Raw genomic sequence first — 16,740 nt, forward strand, 5'->3', positions numbered from 1 at the left:
CAAGCCCCCTTCAGACCCCCCCAAGCCCCAGTGCCCTCCAAAATCAATTCAAACCCACTGAACCCTTTCAAACCTCCCGAAATCCCATCCAGCTCCCCGCAAGACTTCCCTGTGCCCCCCGCCAGAGATCCCCAAAACTCCTTCAGACTCCCTCCTCACCCCAGGTTTCCTCCGAGAGGGCTGTGGGTGTATTTGGGGGGCTGTGGAGAGCGGTGTGAGTATTTTTGGGGTCCCCCTGACCCTCCCTGACCCCCTTTCTTTAGGATGGGGGCCACAGTCTTCGTGCAGCCCCTGGACTTGGTGAAGAACCGGATGCAGTTGAGCGGGGCCGGGGCCAAGGGCCGTGAGTACCGGACGTCCCTGCACGCCCTGGGGTCCATCCTACGCCACGAGGGACTGAGGGGCATCTACACGGGGTACGGGCCCTCCAAAACACCCTGCAACCACCCTGAACCTCCAATTCCCTGGGACATCTCTTGAACCCCCAAACCCCACGTCCCTGGACACCCTGGGGTCCATCCCATGCTACAAGAGGTTGCCGGTCATCTACGTGGGGTACAGACCACCCAAAACCTCAAAACCCCAAGCATCTGCAAGCCTTGTGACCCTTTCCTGCCCTCCCATTTTTGGGACCCCTGCCATTCTCTGTGTTCCCCCAGGCTCTCGGCGGGGCTTCTTCGCCAAGCTACCTACACCACCACGCGCCTGGGCATCTACAGCGTCCTCCTGGAGCGTTTTGGGGGGGCTGATGGGACCCCCCCTCCGTTCCTGGCCAAGGCAGCCATGGGCATGACAGCAGGAGCCGCGGGGGCCTTCGTGGGGACCCCAGCTGAGGTGGCCCTCATCCGCATGACAGCTGACGGCAGGTGAGCCCCTAATCCTCCAAAAAATACCTGTGCCCCCTTCCACCCCTACCCCCCAAGTATGCTTTTTTTACCAAAATCCCTTTCTTTTGCCCCAAATCCCAGGCTGCCCCCTGGTGAGCGCCGCGGGTATCGCAATGTGTTCGACGCCCTTGTGAGGATGGCAAGGGAGGAGGGGGTGCTCACGCTGTGGAGGGTAGGTGGGGGCTGGGGGACCCTGAGATCCTCCATGACTCCCCTGCTGCCTTCCCAGGGGTGCAGGGGCTGGCCTCACGCTATGGGGGGGAAGCCGGGTGTCCCCCACACTCCCGCCTCCCACCCCAGTTCCATATCCCCGCTGTGGTGAGGGAGGAGAGCGGGGTCTGGGGGGGAAAGCGGGGATGCAGGGGGCGATGTGGTGGGGTCTAGAGGTGCACAGGACTCACCCAACCACCCCATTTTCTCCCAGGGCTGTATTCCCACCATGGCCCGTGCCGTGGTGGTCAACGCTGCCCAGCTTGCCTCCTACTCCCAGTCCAAACAATTCCTGCTTGACTCTGGTGAGTTCAGGGTGGGGGTCTGCCGTGGGGAAATGCCAAATCCTGGGGCCGTCTCCCCCCATTCCCCTTTGATGTTTTGGGGTGCCCCCAGGGCATTTCCGCGATGACATCCTGTGCCACTTCTGCGCCAGCATGATCAGCGGGCTGGTGACCACGGCCGCCTCCATGCCCGTCGACATCGTCAAGACCCGGTGGGTTCATTTTGGGGGGGGGGTCCCCCGCTCCCCTTTAGATAATCACAGATGTGACATGTGGTCACTCCACTCCAAAACGTCATGGTTTGCCCCTAAATTTTTCCCAACAGGATCCAGAACATGCGGACAATAGATGGGAAACCCGAGTACCGCAACGGGCTGGTGAGTGAGCAGGGTTTAGGAGGGCTACACCGTTTGGGAGTCCCCAACAATTTAGGAGGGGCTCCTCTGTCAATTTTGGGAGGAAACCCCCCTTTCATGCGGGGGGTTTCACACCATGTTGGGGGTGTTCCACATCATTGGAGGTGGGGGAGAAATTCAGGTCATTTTGAGGAGATGCCCGTAATTTTGGGGAGCTCTCCCCTGGCATTTGGGGAAGGCTCCCCACTATTTTGGTGGGGTGGGGATCCCTCATTTTTGGAAGGTTTCTCATAGTTTTGGGAGGATTCCCTATCATTTTGAGGGTGTGCATGTTATTTCAAGAAAGCTCCCCATCCTTTTGGGAGAGCATCCATGTTGTTTTTCAGAAGGTTTCTCCATATTTTGGGGGTCCCCCTGACATACTGCTCTTCCCCCCCCCCCCACAGGATGTGCTGCTGAAGGTGGTGCGGTATGAAGGCTTCTTCAGCCTCTGGAAGGGCTTCACCCCCTACTACGCCCGCCTGGGCCCCCACACCGTGCTCACCTTCATCTTTCTCGAGCAGATGAACAAGTGGTACCAGCGGCTCTTCCTCAGCGCCTAACACCCCCCTCCCCCCAGTGGGTGGGGGGGTTGGGGGGATCCAACCCGATCCTGTGGGTTCTGTAGGGGCACCCGACCCCCCCACGAAGGGGCTTTGGGGGGGGTCTGACCTCTCCCTTAGGTGCTCTGGGGAGGTGGCTCTATAGGAGTGCCTGGCCCCCGTCAAGGCTATGAAGTGGCCCTGGGGCCCTGTGGAGGGGTCTTGTGCCCTGTAAGGGTGCATGACCCACTCCTTGGGGCTATAGGGATCCCTGGGGCTCTATGAAGGGGCCCTGGGCCTGACAGGGGTGCTGGATCCCTCCCACGGGGACAACAGGGGATGCCTTGTCCCTATGGGGCAGCCCTATAGACAGTGTAGGGCACCCTCCCCCTGTGCTCCCCTCCCGCCCCTCTGGGGGTTTTGTTACCAGCCAATATCAAGTTCAAAATGCGGGGCAGGAGCCCCCCCAGATTCCGCCTCCTTCTCTTCCCCCAGCACCCTCGACCTTGTGCTTTGTTAATGAATCATGGATCGTGATCATATAATTAAAGCAAGACCTACAGACATTGGGGGGTGCTTTATCTCTGTTGCACCAGGGACGGGGTCTGGGTCTGTGCACTGTGGGTGTGGCCTCACCCCGATCAGGCGTGACAGGAGGGGATGCCAAAGCCGGACCCCAAGAACATCCAGCAGAGGCAGCGGAGCCATTTATTGTTTCCCCCACCAAATTCAGGGGCCCCAGGAGGAGCTCTCCCTCAGACAGGCGGGCCACCATCACCCCAGGGCAGGTCAGAGCCGGCCAGGACTGTCCGTTCCACCCCCTCCTCGGTGATGGCCGCCAGCCTGATGACGCCTCCGCTGGAGCCGTCCCGCACCATCGCCAGGGCCAGCGCTGGGGGAACATGGGTCAGGGACCCCCAAAGACCTTTGTGTTCCCAAATCCCCCTCTGGGACACTCCAAAACCCCTCAGCACTGCCCAAACTCCTCTGTGCCCCCAAATCCTCTTCCAGGACCTTCCAAACCCTTCCGTGTTCCCCAAATCCACTCCCGGGCCACCCCCAAACCCCTCGATGCCAGCCACACTCCTCTGTGCCCCCAAATCCTCTCCCAGGATCCCAAGATCCCTCTCAGGATCCTTCCCTCCACCCCCCCCCCCCCCCCCCCCCAAGTTCTCCAGTATCCCCCAAACCCACCACGGGCAACGAATTCCTGGCACTGGGAGCGGCTCATCCCAGACCGGAACGTGGCGTCCAGGAATCCATAGATGTAGGAGCTGCCCGAGCCCCCCACGGCGAAGGGCTGGCGCAGGAGGAGCCCTCCCATTGGCACCATGTATACCTGGGGGGCACAGGGGGGGCTGTAGGGTGCTGTGGGGCAAAGGAGGGGGCTGTGCGGCACTAAGGGGGGACTGAAGGGCAGAAGTAGGTGCTGTGGGGCAGAGAAGGGGATACCGGGAGGCAGAAGGAGACCTGGGGCAGAGCGAGACACTCCCAGACGGAAAAAAGGACATTATGGGACAGAAGGAGGGACGCTCCAGGGCAGAAAGGAGAACACTCCAGGGTGGAAACAAGGACATGCTCGGGCAGAAAGAGGAATGCTGCAGGGCAACAAAAGGGGGACACCGGGACTGAAGGGAGCGCACCTGTCCCCCCCTCCGCGGGTCCCAGCCAGCGACAATGATGCCGGCGCTGAGCTCCTCACGGTACCGGTAGCAGCTCTGCTGGAAGAGGCGGGCGGCCGTGCGCACCCGCGGCGGCTCCTCCAGCTCCACGCTGTGGGGCAGGGCCAGGTGTGGGGCCGGGGGTTGGCCCCACAGCCCCCCCGGCCCTGCCCCACGCCCACGGGGGATACCTGTGGAAGGCCAGCTGATAGGCCACGGCGTCGGCCACGGCCTGCGTGTCGGCTGCCGAGCCCGAGCGGCAGCAGAAGATTCGGTCGTGGACGGGGGTCAGTTTGTCCGTCACCCGGTTGGCCACATAGGACCTGCGGGACACCGTGGTGATGTCACCTCCACGGCCCCCCGGCAGCTGGAGGTGACACCACAGCAACAGGCACTGGGTGACAGCAGCGTGATATTACTGTAACAACCCCCCAGGGTGACACCGCAAGAGGAGCGACGAGCTGGAGGTGCTGAGAAACCCCCGGAAAGCAGGCGTCGGTCCCAAAAAGATGCCGGAATTTCATTGGGCACAAAGCGCTGGGGTTTACAGGCAAGGGACTTAGAAATGTGGCATTTGCTGTGCCAATGAGCAAAAACAAAAAAATAGGGCAGGAAATCCCAGAAAGCCCGGGATAAGCCCTGGGAAACGCTGGGAAACGGATTTTGTAAGATTACCAGGATGGAATCAATAAAAATAATTCAGGTTTTGCTCAAAGATCTGAGGCATCGGAAAGAATTTTTCCATATAATGGACCCAAACTTATAACAATGATAGTGTGGGAAGCGTCCCGTATTTTACAGATGAATTGAGAATTATGGGACAGAGAAGGATTCAGGAAACCCTTTGGATTGGGCAATTTTAACACACGGGATTTAAATCAAATTTTTACCACCACACCGGGGAATGGTTCTCTGGGATTTGAGAACTCCCCTGAAAAGAGGAAAAATGGTTTGAAAAATGGGATCCCTGGAGAGAAATCCAAAGACTGGGACCGAGAACACAAGCTTCAACCTAAGAATGCTTTTGCAGGACTTATTCCACATAAATAAAGGATTCTTAGATGATTTTGGTGATGGAAAATGCCTGTCAGGTGTGACATTGATACCTGAGACATCTGGGACCCTGCCCACAGCTTTAGGGGTGGCTTCCCAGTGACGTCACGGTGACGCCATGACAAGAGTGACAACCCCATGACAGGATCCGGGACTCCCCGTGAGGTCACTGAGGACGTCACGGCCCGTGGCGCTCACCCGGTGGTGGTTCGGGAGTCGGCCCCGATGACGACGCCTCCATCGAACTCCACGGCCATGATGGTGGTCTGGGGGGAGGGAAGGGAGGGGCTGCGCTGCGAGTCCCTGCCCCACAGCAGCCCCTGCCCCGCAGAAACTACCCCGCGCCCCACAGAAACCCCCTTCCCGCAGAACTCCCCGACCCACAGCAACTCCTCCCTCCCCAGAGAAACCACCCCGTGCCCCATAGTACCCCCCTCCGGGGGGTCCCTCTGACCCATATTCCCCTTCCCGCACCCTTTGGGAAACTCTCCGCTCCGCCAGCCCCTTCTGCCCCGTACCCAGCTGCAAGTCCAGCCTCAGCCACACATCGGAGACCCTCTGCCCCCCAGCCCGCCCCCTCCACCCCGTGGCGGGTTCTCCTGGGCCGTAACATCTCCATCCCTCCTCGCCCATCGCGAGTCCGCAGCGCTCCAAGGGGGTCCCCCGCCGCCCCTCGGCCCACTCACGCCGGTGCTGACGGGCTCCGCCGTCCACTCCCGGTGCAGCCCGGCGGGGCCTGACGCGGCCCGCGGCTCCCACACCGTCACCGCCGCCATCTTCCCCCGCGCTTTACGGCAGCCTGGTCGGCACGGCGCGGCTGGCTCGATGCTTTACGTCAGCGCGGCAGGAGCGGCGGGGCGGTAGCCATGCTTTACGGCAGCGTGGCGCCCGCAGCGGCGGTCGTGCTTTTTCTCGGAAAAAAATCCCCCGACTTTCTCCCCCGACCTGGAATTCCCACGCCCGCCTCTCCTCGCGCGCGGCTTCGCCCCCCCTCGCGTCCACCCCGTGCAGTGGCCCCCGGTCTGACCGGCGAGGATGAGGAGGGGGCGGTTGCTGCTGGGGCTTGACTGCGGGGAGGCGGATCTGGGCCGACGGGAGCAGGGAGCTGCTGGTGGGCAGGGCCCGAGCGGGGAGTCCCGGGAGGCCTCTCAAGGAAGGATGGTTGGAACATCGCGCAGGGGCTGGGGGAGCACCCGGATGTACCTGGTCATGGAACGTAGCTCCAACAAAATGCCGAGGGACAAAGAAAAGGCCAAGGGGCAGCACCTGAGCAGGCGGCGCAGCGGGGGGGGGGGGGGGGGGCATAGGGGGAATCTTTCTCCTTTACCCTTCAGGTTTCATCTTGTCAGTCTCTCCGCAGTGCCCCCAGTCCCTCTGAAGTGCCCTCAGCCCCTCCAGAATAAAACGGCCGATACAACGAGAAAAAGGGGTTTAAATAAATGGAAAAAATTCCTTTTTCTATTGTTGTCCGCATTTAAACCAGGGAGGATCTCCCTTCACTTGCAATTTTAAGGGTATCAATTGAAGGAAAACCTGCCTTTTCCAGGATGTTAGGGATACCAGTTGTCAGAGAATCCCGTTTTCCATTTGTTTTCGCTAAAAATAAAATAAGGGAAAAACATTCACCATGCCATTTTATGGGTTTAGATTGAGGGTAAGCCCTCCGTGTTCATCATATTAGGGTCTAAATTAAGGGGAAAGCCCTGTTGTCCCTCCTTCTTAAGGGTTGAAATGGAGAGAAAAATCCCCCTTTTCCCATCATTTGAGAGATGGAAAGAGCAGTGAAAACTCTTTTTTTTCTGATATCTTAGAGGATTAAATTAAAGGGAGGAACCCATTTATTTAATTTAACTTGAGGAAAACCACCCCATTTTCACTCATTTCAGAGGATTAAATTGAAGGAAAAGCCCAACACTCAGCATTCTAAGAGTTTAAATCAAGCTGTTCCCATACATTTCGCAGCGCTTCTACGCGCGCCCCGACAACCGGTCTCTCACGAGGGAGCGGTCCCGGCCCGTACATAAATTCCGAGGCAGAGCAGAAATTTCGGCACCTGGGGCCTGGCTGGGAGGATGGTTCTTCTCCACAGGAAAGGAAGTTGGGCAGCTCAGGGCTCTGGCTGGACTTGACCCCTCAAGAGCTACCTCTCACCTGTCCCTGAGAAACCGGGTTTCCAGGATTTCCTTCCCGCAGGAAGGAGCCATCGTTCGCAGCCAGGTGCCCACGGCACAAAAGGGGATATTGCTTTTGGCAATAACAGGATTCCACCTCCTAAAATTGTGAACGTCGCAGACAAAAGCTGCCGGGAACTAGGGCACCCCCAGTTGTCCCCTCAAAACTGGCAAAGGGTTAGGGTTAGGTTTGAAAAAACCTGAAAGGCAAAAATCATCCACACAAGGTTAGAACCATTCCACGCGCGCACTCTCACAGACAGACACAAGCAGACGCAGACAGACAAACCCTCAAACGCAGTCACACGCCCTTCAGCTTACACCCACGCTGCAGCCCTTACTCAAAACCCTCTACTGACGAAGACGCTTCGACACACCTGCTGGCCGCCGTTCCTCAATGTCGAACGGTACATTCCGGGAAAATCAGTAGCTTCGGTGACTGCGGAGAGCCGAAGCTGCCTCGGGGACCTGCGAGACAACGTGAGGCAGTCCACGAGCGGCCGACAGCTAGGAGTTATCCCCACGCAGAGCCCGCAAATTTCTGCCCAAAACCCCATAGAAAAGAGACAAACCATTAAGTTTTGTAACTGTTCTACCTAACCGTGACTCTACGTGCCGGGGCAGGGCGGCTCTGACCCCGAGCGGCGCACACCAAATATAAGCAAAGATGATGCGAGGGCTCGAGATGACGCTCTGGAAGGTTAATTCTCGAGCCCAATAGGCTTCGAGGCGACAGAACCTACCGAACTACCGCAGTCACGTGGGGAGGGTCTGATACCCTCCCTATAGAAGTCCAAGGGAACGGCACGCGAAAAGAAGGCAGTACCGAAACCGAGAAGGAAAACAGATGAGAACATCTTGTGTACTTCCTCCAGTCTCCAAAAGTAAAAAAGTAAAGAGGCCGGAATAAGCCCGATCCGGGAACGTATGCGAGTAGAGTATGGCCAATACGGCCCGGAACAACACCAATAAAGCATCAAGATGTAACAAAGCCCTGTGACACAGAAGCCGATGCACACAAACAACATGACAGACACAAACCGCGTAACATAGACATGACTCGAAATCGCCCAGCAGTTTCACCTAACGGACCCAAGGTTCCTAGCGCAAGATGAGCCAGAGACCGATGATGCCGACGGAAAGGCAGCTCTATGGCAATAGCACGCGACAGTGCAACGTAACTCCTTAAGAGAAATTAGCGACAAAGCCGCTAAGAGGATGCTCAAGAAGCTCGGTAGGCCTAGAGAAGGAGGCGACAACCACCGAGTGACCGGGCCGATTGCTCCGGACCCAAAGGCGAGCTCCCCAGGCAAAAAGATCGCCCACGACATCGAGACTCGAAGAAGGCCGATGACGCGAAGCTCGCGAGAATGCAGAGACAGGTCAGAACTGCCCTGCCCAGTGAAGGGTTGGGCGATGCCGAGGAGAAACCCTCTCCCTTTACTTCCCAGCGGCCTGTCCCGCTACAGCCCTCTCCTCTAAGCTAACTTCAAATTGCCTCCTGCGGTTCCAAAGGTTTTTCACTACTCCCGACCACCAGTCCCAACACTTAGCTTTTGGAAGATGAGCGGGCAAAATCCATCCTCAACAGAAAAGAACACGTGGGCACCACAGACGTCGATACGCTCCCTGCAGTCCTCTTCGGCGGCTGCAAAGATGCAGAAAGAAAGTTCAGACTGCAACAAGACAGCCTGAAAGCGACCCCTTCCACAACGCCCCGCTCCCTCCTAACTGCCGAGGCTCATCGCTTACCTGCCATTTCCAAGCTTCAGCTTTGCAGCTGCTCACGGTAGCTAAGATGACAGAACAGGAAACGTGACTGCAGAAGAGTAATCATGGAGGGGCTCCTCCAAACCGCCGCCCCAGCTCACCTCAAATCTTCATTTGACTCTGGGGATTTCCCAGAGGATACCTGCAATAGGAAAATGTACACGCTCAGCGAGCCGCCGCATACCGCTCACTTATTAGTCGCCCCACCTACATGCCGACTCATCTGTTCGCCTCTGTTCCTTGGCACGTCCAGGGCAGCGGCAGCACCTGCAAAGAAACAAAGCAAAAAAACACGCTAAGGGACTCTAAACCCACAAGCTCCCTGCTCCAATTGAAGTATGCCACACTTCGACCTTAAGCTTGCGCCCACTCGGCACCCTGGGCAGCGACATCTTCGAAATGTACCGCTTAAAATGCACAAGCAACAATGGATGCTTAGAGCTGTACTGGAACTTGACACCCAAGCAATAGCAACTCATTCTGTCCACCGGTCACCGCTCACCTTGCTCCATCAACCTTGACCACTGATATCTGGCTTTACCTCCTAAAAATAAAGACAAAGAAGAGTGCTGTGACATAGCTACCATTTACGTTTGCCCCGCAAACACAAACAGTGACCGACCTTCCTGCAGGAACCTCCTCAGCTGGTATGGGGCACTCTGCCACGGATTTAATCCGTCCGCATCTGAAACAAGGTTATGACAAAAGTCAAAGTGTTGCATGAGAGCTTAACAGCTCCAGCCCTTCTGTGTCAATCCAGTAATACCATCTAGCGTCCCAGCTACACCCTACATCACAAATTTCCGTTTTTATTCCTGTTTTACCTTTCTAACTTTGTTTGTTTCTAACACTCTACGTTTCTAACTTTGTGCCTTTCTAAATTTGTTTTTTACTTTCTAACTTTTACCTTTCTAACTTTGTTTCTAACCTTCTTGTTAGAGAAGTTCCCTCAGGCCCAGAGGGAAGCCAAAGCATTAGGTTTGAATTAAAACCTTTGAACAAGCTGACATCCATGAAGCCACACCAAAGTGAAATAGAAATACAGATTTTTAACTTTTAGTAGAAATAGATGCTAAGTGCCTTAAAGCTGAAAAAGCTGTAGCAGAGATCTTAAACACAGCTCTTGCTGCAGCAGTGTTACCTTTTCACAGAATTCTTTACTTTAGACAAAATCTAGATAGAATTAGACTGTTCACATAAACAGTAAGAGCTGATAGAAACTGCATGTGTAAATCTGTGTAATACAGATGTAACACTTGTGTGAGGCTTACGACTGTTAGAATTAGACCAGGATGGGTTAAGAAAAAGAAAACTAGAATGGTGTGTTAATCTTACTGGTCAATTAACAAATAGAATCCACACTTCCGTAAGAAAAAATACAGTGTATGGAGCATATAGAAGAAGCTGGTTTTGCCTGCTGCTGCTGCTGCTTGGCTTTATCATGTAACCCCATTCAAACTCTGCCTTCAAGACAGCTGTGAGACTGTGAAATAAAGAACTCAGCAGAACAGCAGCCTCCTCTGCTCTTTCACCCTGGTCCGAGAAGGAAGGGTACCCTGTCAAAGGCTCAACACTTGCCTTTCTGAGTTTGTTTCTAAATTTCTACCTTTCTAATTTCGTTTGTTTCTAATTTTTTTTTTTTTGTTTCTAACTTTGTTTGTTTTTAACTTTCTACCTTTAAAAATTTGTTAGTTTCTTGTATTTTACCTCTTTGTTTGTTTATAAATTTCTGTTGTTGTAACTTTAACTTTCTACTTTTAAAATTTCATTTGTTTTTAACTTTTTACCATTCCACCCAGGGAGGGATGTGTGCAGAATACTAAAACCTGTTAAGTTCTTCACTTTTACATCTGTAGGCAAATGCTACTGATTTAGATGTAAATTCATTTTGAAATGAGCCAGCCCTCTCTCTCTACTCTGTCGCATACAGGAATATAAGAAGCTGGGAATAGAGATCAGCAAGTTTTGAGAATAACGAGCCGGCGTTTTTCTGTAGGAAGGAAAGAAGCAAGCGCCTGGCCCCAGGAGCCGAGACGCTCGGGCTGCAGGAGCTGCAGAGCGCCCAGAGCCGGCTTTTCCCTCTGCTGTCCCTGCCCCGGGCTGAGCTGGGCGGCGCTGCTGCCGCCTGGTGGCGAGAGCGCGGCACTGCCGCCCCCGACACGGCGCCCCGGCGCTGCTGCCGCCCGGTGCCGGCTGAGGCGAGAGGGCGGCGGCCTCGGTGGCTGCCGAGCGTGGCAAGGGCAAGGAGCGGGAGCGAGCGGGGCTGGGTCTGTCAGCGGAGGGGAGGGGCGAAGGGCGGTTCGGAGCGCCGAGGGACACGGCCGTGCGTGAGCGGGGCCACAGCTATGGAAAGGAGCGGGCGCCGTGCGGGGCGGCGACCGCGAGGAATGACAGCGCGGGGGGCGGCCCGGCGGGGCCGGTTTTGCCGGGCAGCAGAGGCGCGGTCGCAGCGCGACCCGGGCGGGGAGCACCGGGCGGGCGCGGTCGGAATCGAGCCGCCCGCGTGCCGCTCTCAAGGAGGCGGCTCGGAAAGGAAGGCGCAGTTCCGCGCTCTCGGGACGGCGTTAAGTGACGTTTTTATTAGAACCTGCCAGGACCTTGCAGAGGGTGGTTTACACTTCCGCCACACTCAAGATGGCGGACGCACTAGGCCCCTTTGAGAGGTGTCCCTGCCGATGCCTGCCGCCGGTCGTGGAGCAGTCGCCCGCCTCCGGCGCCGCTGACCCCACCAGCCGTGTCCTCGCGCCGGGAAGCACCGCGGAAAATCGCGCGGAAAGCGCGGGGCCGGCGTCGGAGTTCGGGCCGGATTCAGGCAGCCGAATAGACGCCCTTGTGAGGGGCGGCGGGGGCCCTTAAGTGTACCACACTAAAGATGGCGGCTCGACCGGAAGTGGCTTCTGCCAGCACCCAAGATGGCGGCGAAGGGCGGAAGTTGCATCACCGCCACACTAAAGATGGCGGTCGTGTCCACTGTTTTCTGACCTTCTCAATATGGCGGCAGTGAAGCCCCCCCCCCCCCAAGCTGCGTCTATTCGGCTGCCTGAACGCAACGCCGACGCCGACGCCAGCCCAGCGCTTGCACGCAGATTTCTGAGGCGTTTCCCGCTATGCGGACACCGACTGTGGGGTCAGCGGCGCCTGGGGCAGGCGGGAGCATTCAGGCAGGCGAATAGACGGAGCGGGGTCCTTCCGGCCGCCATCTTGAGAAGGTCGAATAGCCACTGACGCAATAGCCACATTGGTGCGGTACCGGTGACTTCCGCCCTTCTTCGCCAGGAGCGGCAATGGCGGGGAGCCCGGGGAGCAGCGCTGCCGGGCCGGGGGCACTGGGGCGGGTGCTCCGGGCTCGGAGGTGAGCGGGGAACGGGGACAGCCCCGAGCGGACGGTGGGGGCCGCGGGGGATCGGTATTCCGGCCCAGGGATGGGTGTCCCGGCCCAGGGATGGGTGTCCCGGCCCAGGGATGGGTTCTTGGACTATCTAATAATACTATATAACGATCATACAAGGAGATCTATATAAAAAATCCTCCATTGTCATCCTTCTCCCAGCCCCTCTGTGTTTTCAGGATCTTGGGGGAAGAGTTTGGGTCTGGACAAGGCTCTCGGGCACAGGGTGGGATTCTTGGGGTGTAGGGCCAGGATTTGGACTCGATGCTCCCTGCGGGTCCCTTCCAGCCCAGGAAATGCTGCGATCCTGTGCCTTTGAGGGTGAAATAAAGGGGATCGGTGGGGTTTGTGCCCGCTGTGTTCACGGCCCCGCCGGCTCAGGGCGGGTTCAAGGCGCAGCTGCCCCGAGCCAGCGGGACCGGCCGGGGCTGCTCGCTCCCGGTGCTGCCGCCTTGTGGGGAGAGCCCGGCACTGCAGCCCGCACAGGCGCTGGACCACGGGATCGGCGTGGAACAGCAGCGCAGGGAGTGCTGAGGCAGCCCAGGGAATGCTGCGGTCCCAGGGAAGGCTGAGGCAGCGCAGGGAAGGCTGCGGTCCCAGGGAAGGCTGAGGCGTCCCCTGCTCGGGGCACTGGGCAGCAAATCCCTGATGTTGAGCAGAAAAAGGAAAGTTCTGGGTTAGTGGGAGGAGGTTTCTGGAATGGAGTTGGGACAGGTGCTGATCCACGCATGGAATCACGGGCTGGTTTGGCTTGGAAGGGACCACCAAGATCATTTACACTCTGTTTGTTGTCTGGTTCCACAGCAAAGAACATCCAGAACTGCCACCTCACCCTCACGGACAGCAGGAATGTCTTCCACAGCTCTTGTTTTGGAATGGGAATGGCTGTTGGGAGCTCTGGCAGGACCAGGTAAGAAGAGAAATGGGATCATTCTGGCTGCTGCTGGAGGTGGTTTTCTGCTTTCAGGGTGTTCTTCTCATTGATCCTTTCACAGCAGTGTTCTAGGGCACATTTGAGGGTAATTCCAGGAATTTCAAACCAGATAAAAACTGGTGGGGCAAAAATGTGAACCTGATCCATTTCTGGTAATTCCAAGCTTCTCCCACAACACCGTTCCAGGGGAAACCTGATAAAAGGGTAAAGATGCAGAGGAACAAGTGCTGTAAACCCCCCTGGCGCTCTGAGAGAGCAAACCTTGCAGTACTCCCAGCAGATCTCTTGGAGAAAGTGTGGGATCGCAAGGTTTTCCGGGAAAGCAAAACAGGGGCGGAGATGAAGGAATAGGCTTCCAGTTCTTCCTTTAGCTGAAAGCCTGGGGGAATTGAGAGGGGCCACAAGAACTGTTTGTGTAGGAAAATGGGAGTTTGGGGGCTGAATCTGAGTTTCCCTCTGGGGCATTTTTGAGGGAAAAGCTGAGGTGCTGTTTAAGGGAGAGAATGCACATTTTTGGGGTGGAAAAGGTTTAATCAATATTGTAGAGGAAGTAAAATGTTGGGGGTAAAAGTGGATGCAATCTGGAGGGGACAGAAGGAATATTTTGGAGGCAAAATGGGGAACTCAGTAGTGGACAGATGGGGAACATTTTGGAGGCAACACTTGACAAACTCTCTGGGGTGGAGAACGAACACATTGAGGGAAAAATGAGGTGATGAGCAGTGGGCACGTAGGGAAGGTCGTGGGGGTAAATGTTGAGAAAAGCCCTGTGGTATTCAAGAAATCCTTGGAAGCAGGACTGAGGAATTCAGTGGTGGAAAGATAAGGGAATTTTGCGGGGGTAAAACTTTAAAAGATCTAAGAGTTGAGAGTGAGTGTTTTTAGGTAAAAAGGATGTCTTGTTGAAGTTGGGCATCTGGATTGTGGCATTTATGGATCACAGGGTGTTTTTCCTGAAAGTAGAAGATAAAGAAGACTCCCAAAGCCTCGGTAGCTGTGTTAAGAAATCCCTCGCAGGGAACAAAGGTGCCTAAACCTCCTAGAAGTAGGGACTAATTAGCACGGGAAGGGAAAAACCCACCCCCAGTGGGAGAGAGCCCGCCGGGTAAGGGAAGAGAAGGATGCCCTTAAGAAGGAGCAGGGAAGGTGAATTCCTCGGTTTGCTAAAATGTATCAAAAAGTTTGGAATCTGGGTCTGTGTGGAGGCCGGGATTTTCTCGGCCATATGCAGAGCCCAGCACTAGGAATAGAGTAATTCCAGGCTTTCCAACGCCAAAAATGCAGTACCAGAGAGTTCTGTTATCCCGAGGACTTGGGGGATATTTGGCAAAAATTTCTGGGGGCCCAGGCTGGACCGAGCTTTTAACGCTCCCCGGATTCACGGGATCGGGGATTCCAGCGTGCCCTGCATGGTTTTTTTCAGGGAAGTCCCAAATCCGTGTGAGCACAAAGCAGAATCCCCTGGGAGCTGTGAAGGCAACAGGATATTTGTTGGGAATTTTGAAGGATTGGGTGAGTCCTCAGTGTTAGGTTGGAATGAACGCAAATTGTCCGGGAGTTGCTGGTTTAGGGATGGCCGGGTCTGGGTTTGGATTTGTGGGCACCGAGTGTTCCTTGTGTCAGTTTTAGGTCTGGATTGGTGGGAATTGTCAGAGAAAAGAGAAGGCAATTGAAATGTGGAGCTCCATTCTTGGAGAAATGATCAGGATGGGAGAGGAAAGGCTGTGGAGCTGCTGGGAGCTCCTGGAGAACGAAAGGATCTGAGGTCTGGAGGCAAAAGCTGTGGAACAAAGCCTGAATAGGGTGCGGGGTGGGGCGGGAGGGGGAGGAGGGCACCGTGGGGGGGTGAAAGAGGGAAAGAATCCCTGCTCCGGGAATCCAGCAGGGACCAGGAGAGGATCATTTTCCATCCACTGCTCTCAGTGTAATCCTACTGAGGACGGTCAAAGGGAAGTGATTCATTTGTTCTTAGGTTTGGAATGAAAGGTGCTCTTCCAGAGGGGAATATTCACCTGTTAAAATTCTGTTGGATACAGGAAAAGAGGGAGGAAGCAAGCAGCTGGGGAATGAACGGGTGGATTTTTTGGTGGATACAGGGAAAGACACGGGAAGGGGCTCTTAAGTAAAATACACCTCACGGGCAGCACCAGGAGAAGCCTCAACTGCCCTTTTTTTCCAAGCTCTGACATTCCAGAGGAGTAAGCAGTGGTCAGCCCATCACTTTCTGTATTCCTTGGATGCCCAGTGCTTTGTTGGGAAGAGGTGACATTTGGAAATGAACAAATCTGGGGATGTAATTTCCTGATAGTAAAGCCCCAGAGACCCTGGTTTTGATATCCTTCCAGCACCCAAACGCAACAGAGGGAATCCTGGCGGAGCTGGAAATCGCTGTCGCTCCGTCGGTGGAATTCCTGGGAAATGGAAAGCAGCAGAAGCAGCAAGAACAGAGTTGGAAGCAGGCTCCAGCCGGGTAAGGCAGACACCAAATCCTTTGGAACTGGGCAGGGGTGGGAAGAATTAATTCTTACATTCGTAGCCCATGGATTCCTGAGCAGGATCCCGGCAGGGAAGACTGCAGGGATCAGACTGGGGACTGATCCCAGCTGGGGGCAGCGAGCCTTGGAATTGGCTGAAGGGAAGAAAGAGGGATCCTTTGAGCACAAGGATCAGCTGTCAAATGCGGAGATGGCATCAGACAATTCCTCGGGAGGGTTTAGTTCCTGGGCCAAATCGATCTCCTGCCTTGTGAAGGAGCTCAGAGATCTGGGAAGAGCCCAAGCAATGCAGGGAATGCAGTGGCAGATAAAACTGCCGGGGAACGGTGGGGAAAAGCATCGAACAGGGGGCCTCGTTTTGTACAGGAACGGTACAAAAAATTGTCCGAAAGAATAGGAATGGAATGGGATTTTACGTATTCCTCGGAGGCCACAATCCAGTGGGAAGGCTGAGAGAAGGAAGCAAAGCCTAAAAAGGCAAATGAGCCAAATCTGCCCAAAGCCTCCAATGGCCGCATTCCCTGGCATTGCTGAGGACTTCAGCCAAGCTCCAGGCAAAAGGTGAGCCCCTATGGAATCCTTTCTGGGAGACCATATCCAGCTGGGACCCTTCCTGGAGAAGGCCATGGGATATGGGTTATCCCAGGTCCAGAGAATATGTCATTTGCTCAGGAAAAACACTTGGCTCACTGCATCACTTTCTTGTTTTAGGCTCACCAGTCAGCCGGGCTAGAAGAGAAATGAGCATCCTTTTAATGCCTGGAATAAAAATGCTGGAAAAGGGCAATTTTATTTGATATGGTGTCTTTCTCTTTTTTTTTCCCATGGATAAAACTGCATGGTGAGCAATCAGAGCAGAAATATGAAATGCAGGAGTCTTGGATTCCACAGTGGGATTAACTTCCCTTTTCTGCTCTCTTTCAGGACAGGAAAAACCACTGAACTCGCCC

The 16,740-nt window shown here is 55.5% G+C and overlaps 3 protein-coding genes and 2 long non-coding RNA genes across 10 annotated transcripts; 2 read left to right on the forward strand and 3 right to left on the reverse strand.

Moving 5' to 3' along the window:
* Window positions 1-239: 239 nt before the first annotated feature.
* SLC25A11 (solute carrier family 25 member 11) lies at window positions 240-2,884 on the forward strand. Its single transcript, XM_042019875.1, has 7 exons — window positions 240-416; window positions 660-866; window positions 969-1,059; window positions 1,312-1,402; window positions 1,494-1,593; window positions 1,707-1,758; window positions 2,184-2,884. Exons 1-7 carry the CDS (start codon window positions 265-267, stop codon window positions 2,337-2,339), a joined length of 849 nt encoding a protein of 282 aa, XP_041875809.1. The 5' UTR covers window positions 240-264; the 3' UTR covers window positions 2,340-2,884.
* Window positions 2,885-3,003: 119 nt separating this feature from the next.
* PSMB6 (proteasome 20S subunit beta 6) lies at window positions 3,004-5,910 on the reverse strand. The gene is made up of 6 exons (XM_042019876.1): window positions 5,719-5,910; window positions 5,231-5,298; window positions 4,171-4,302; window positions 3,962-4,091; window positions 3,513-3,657; window positions 3,004-3,210 (listed from the first exon to the last, which is right to left on the reverse strand). Exons 1-6 carry the CDS (start codon window positions 5,806-5,808, stop codon window positions 3,074-3,076), a joined length of 702 nt encoding a protein of 233 aa, XP_041875810.1. The 5' UTR covers window positions 5,809-5,910; the 3' UTR covers window positions 3,004-3,073.
* A 1,037-nt stretch (window positions 5,911-6,947) lies between these two features.
* LOC121660504 lies at window positions 6,948-8,262 on the reverse strand. The gene is made up of 2 exons (XR_006014690.1): window positions 7,581-8,262; window positions 6,948-7,403 (listed from the first exon to the last, which is right to left on the reverse strand). It is a non-coding gene; the product is annotated as an uncharacterized LOC121660504 (long non-coding RNA).
* Window positions 8,263-8,268: 6 nt separating this feature from the next.
* Window positions 8,269-9,944, reverse strand: LOC121660505. Its single transcript, XR_006014691.1, has 4 exons — window positions 9,596-9,944; window positions 9,476-9,517; window positions 8,956-9,240; window positions 8,269-8,851 (listed from the first exon to the last, which is right to left on the reverse strand). It is a non-coding gene; the product is annotated as an uncharacterized LOC121660505 (long non-coding RNA).
* A 1,167-nt stretch (window positions 9,945-11,111) lies between these two features.
* Window positions 11,112-16,587, forward strand: LOC121660506. Of its 6 annotated transcripts, XR_006014693.1 has the most exons (7): window positions 11,544-12,325; window positions 13,166-13,271; window positions 14,719-14,807; window positions 14,919-15,060; window positions 15,641-15,765; window positions 16,157-16,351; window positions 16,502-16,587. XR_006014693.1 is itself a non-coding variant. In XM_042019877.1 (6 exons), exons 1-6 carry the CDS (start codon window positions 11,319-11,321, stop codon window positions 16,521-16,523), a joined length of 702 nt encoding a protein of 233 aa, XP_041875811.1. In that variant the 5' UTR covers window positions 11,112-11,318; the 3' UTR covers window positions 16,524-16,587. The 6 variants fall into 6 exon arrangements, 1 of the variants encoding a protein (XP_041875811.1); XM_042019877.1 differs by lacking the exons at window positions 11,544-12,325; window positions 14,919-15,060; window positions 16,157-16,351 and adding exons at window positions 11,112-11,537; window positions 14,181-14,321; XR_006014694.1 differs by lacking the exon at window positions 14,719-14,807.
* The last annotated feature ends 153 nt before the right edge of the window (window positions 16,588-16,740 follow it).

The sequence above is a fragment of the Corvus kubaryi genome, unplaced genomic scaffold, assembly GCF_017639235.1.
Source record: "Corvus kubaryi isolate FWS band 111438036 unplaced genomic scaffold, C.kubaryi_AGA036_p1.0 36340, whole genome shotgun sequence".
Taxonomy (NCBI): Eukaryota; Metazoa; Chordata; class Aves; order Passeriformes; family Corvidae; genus Corvus; species Corvus kubaryi.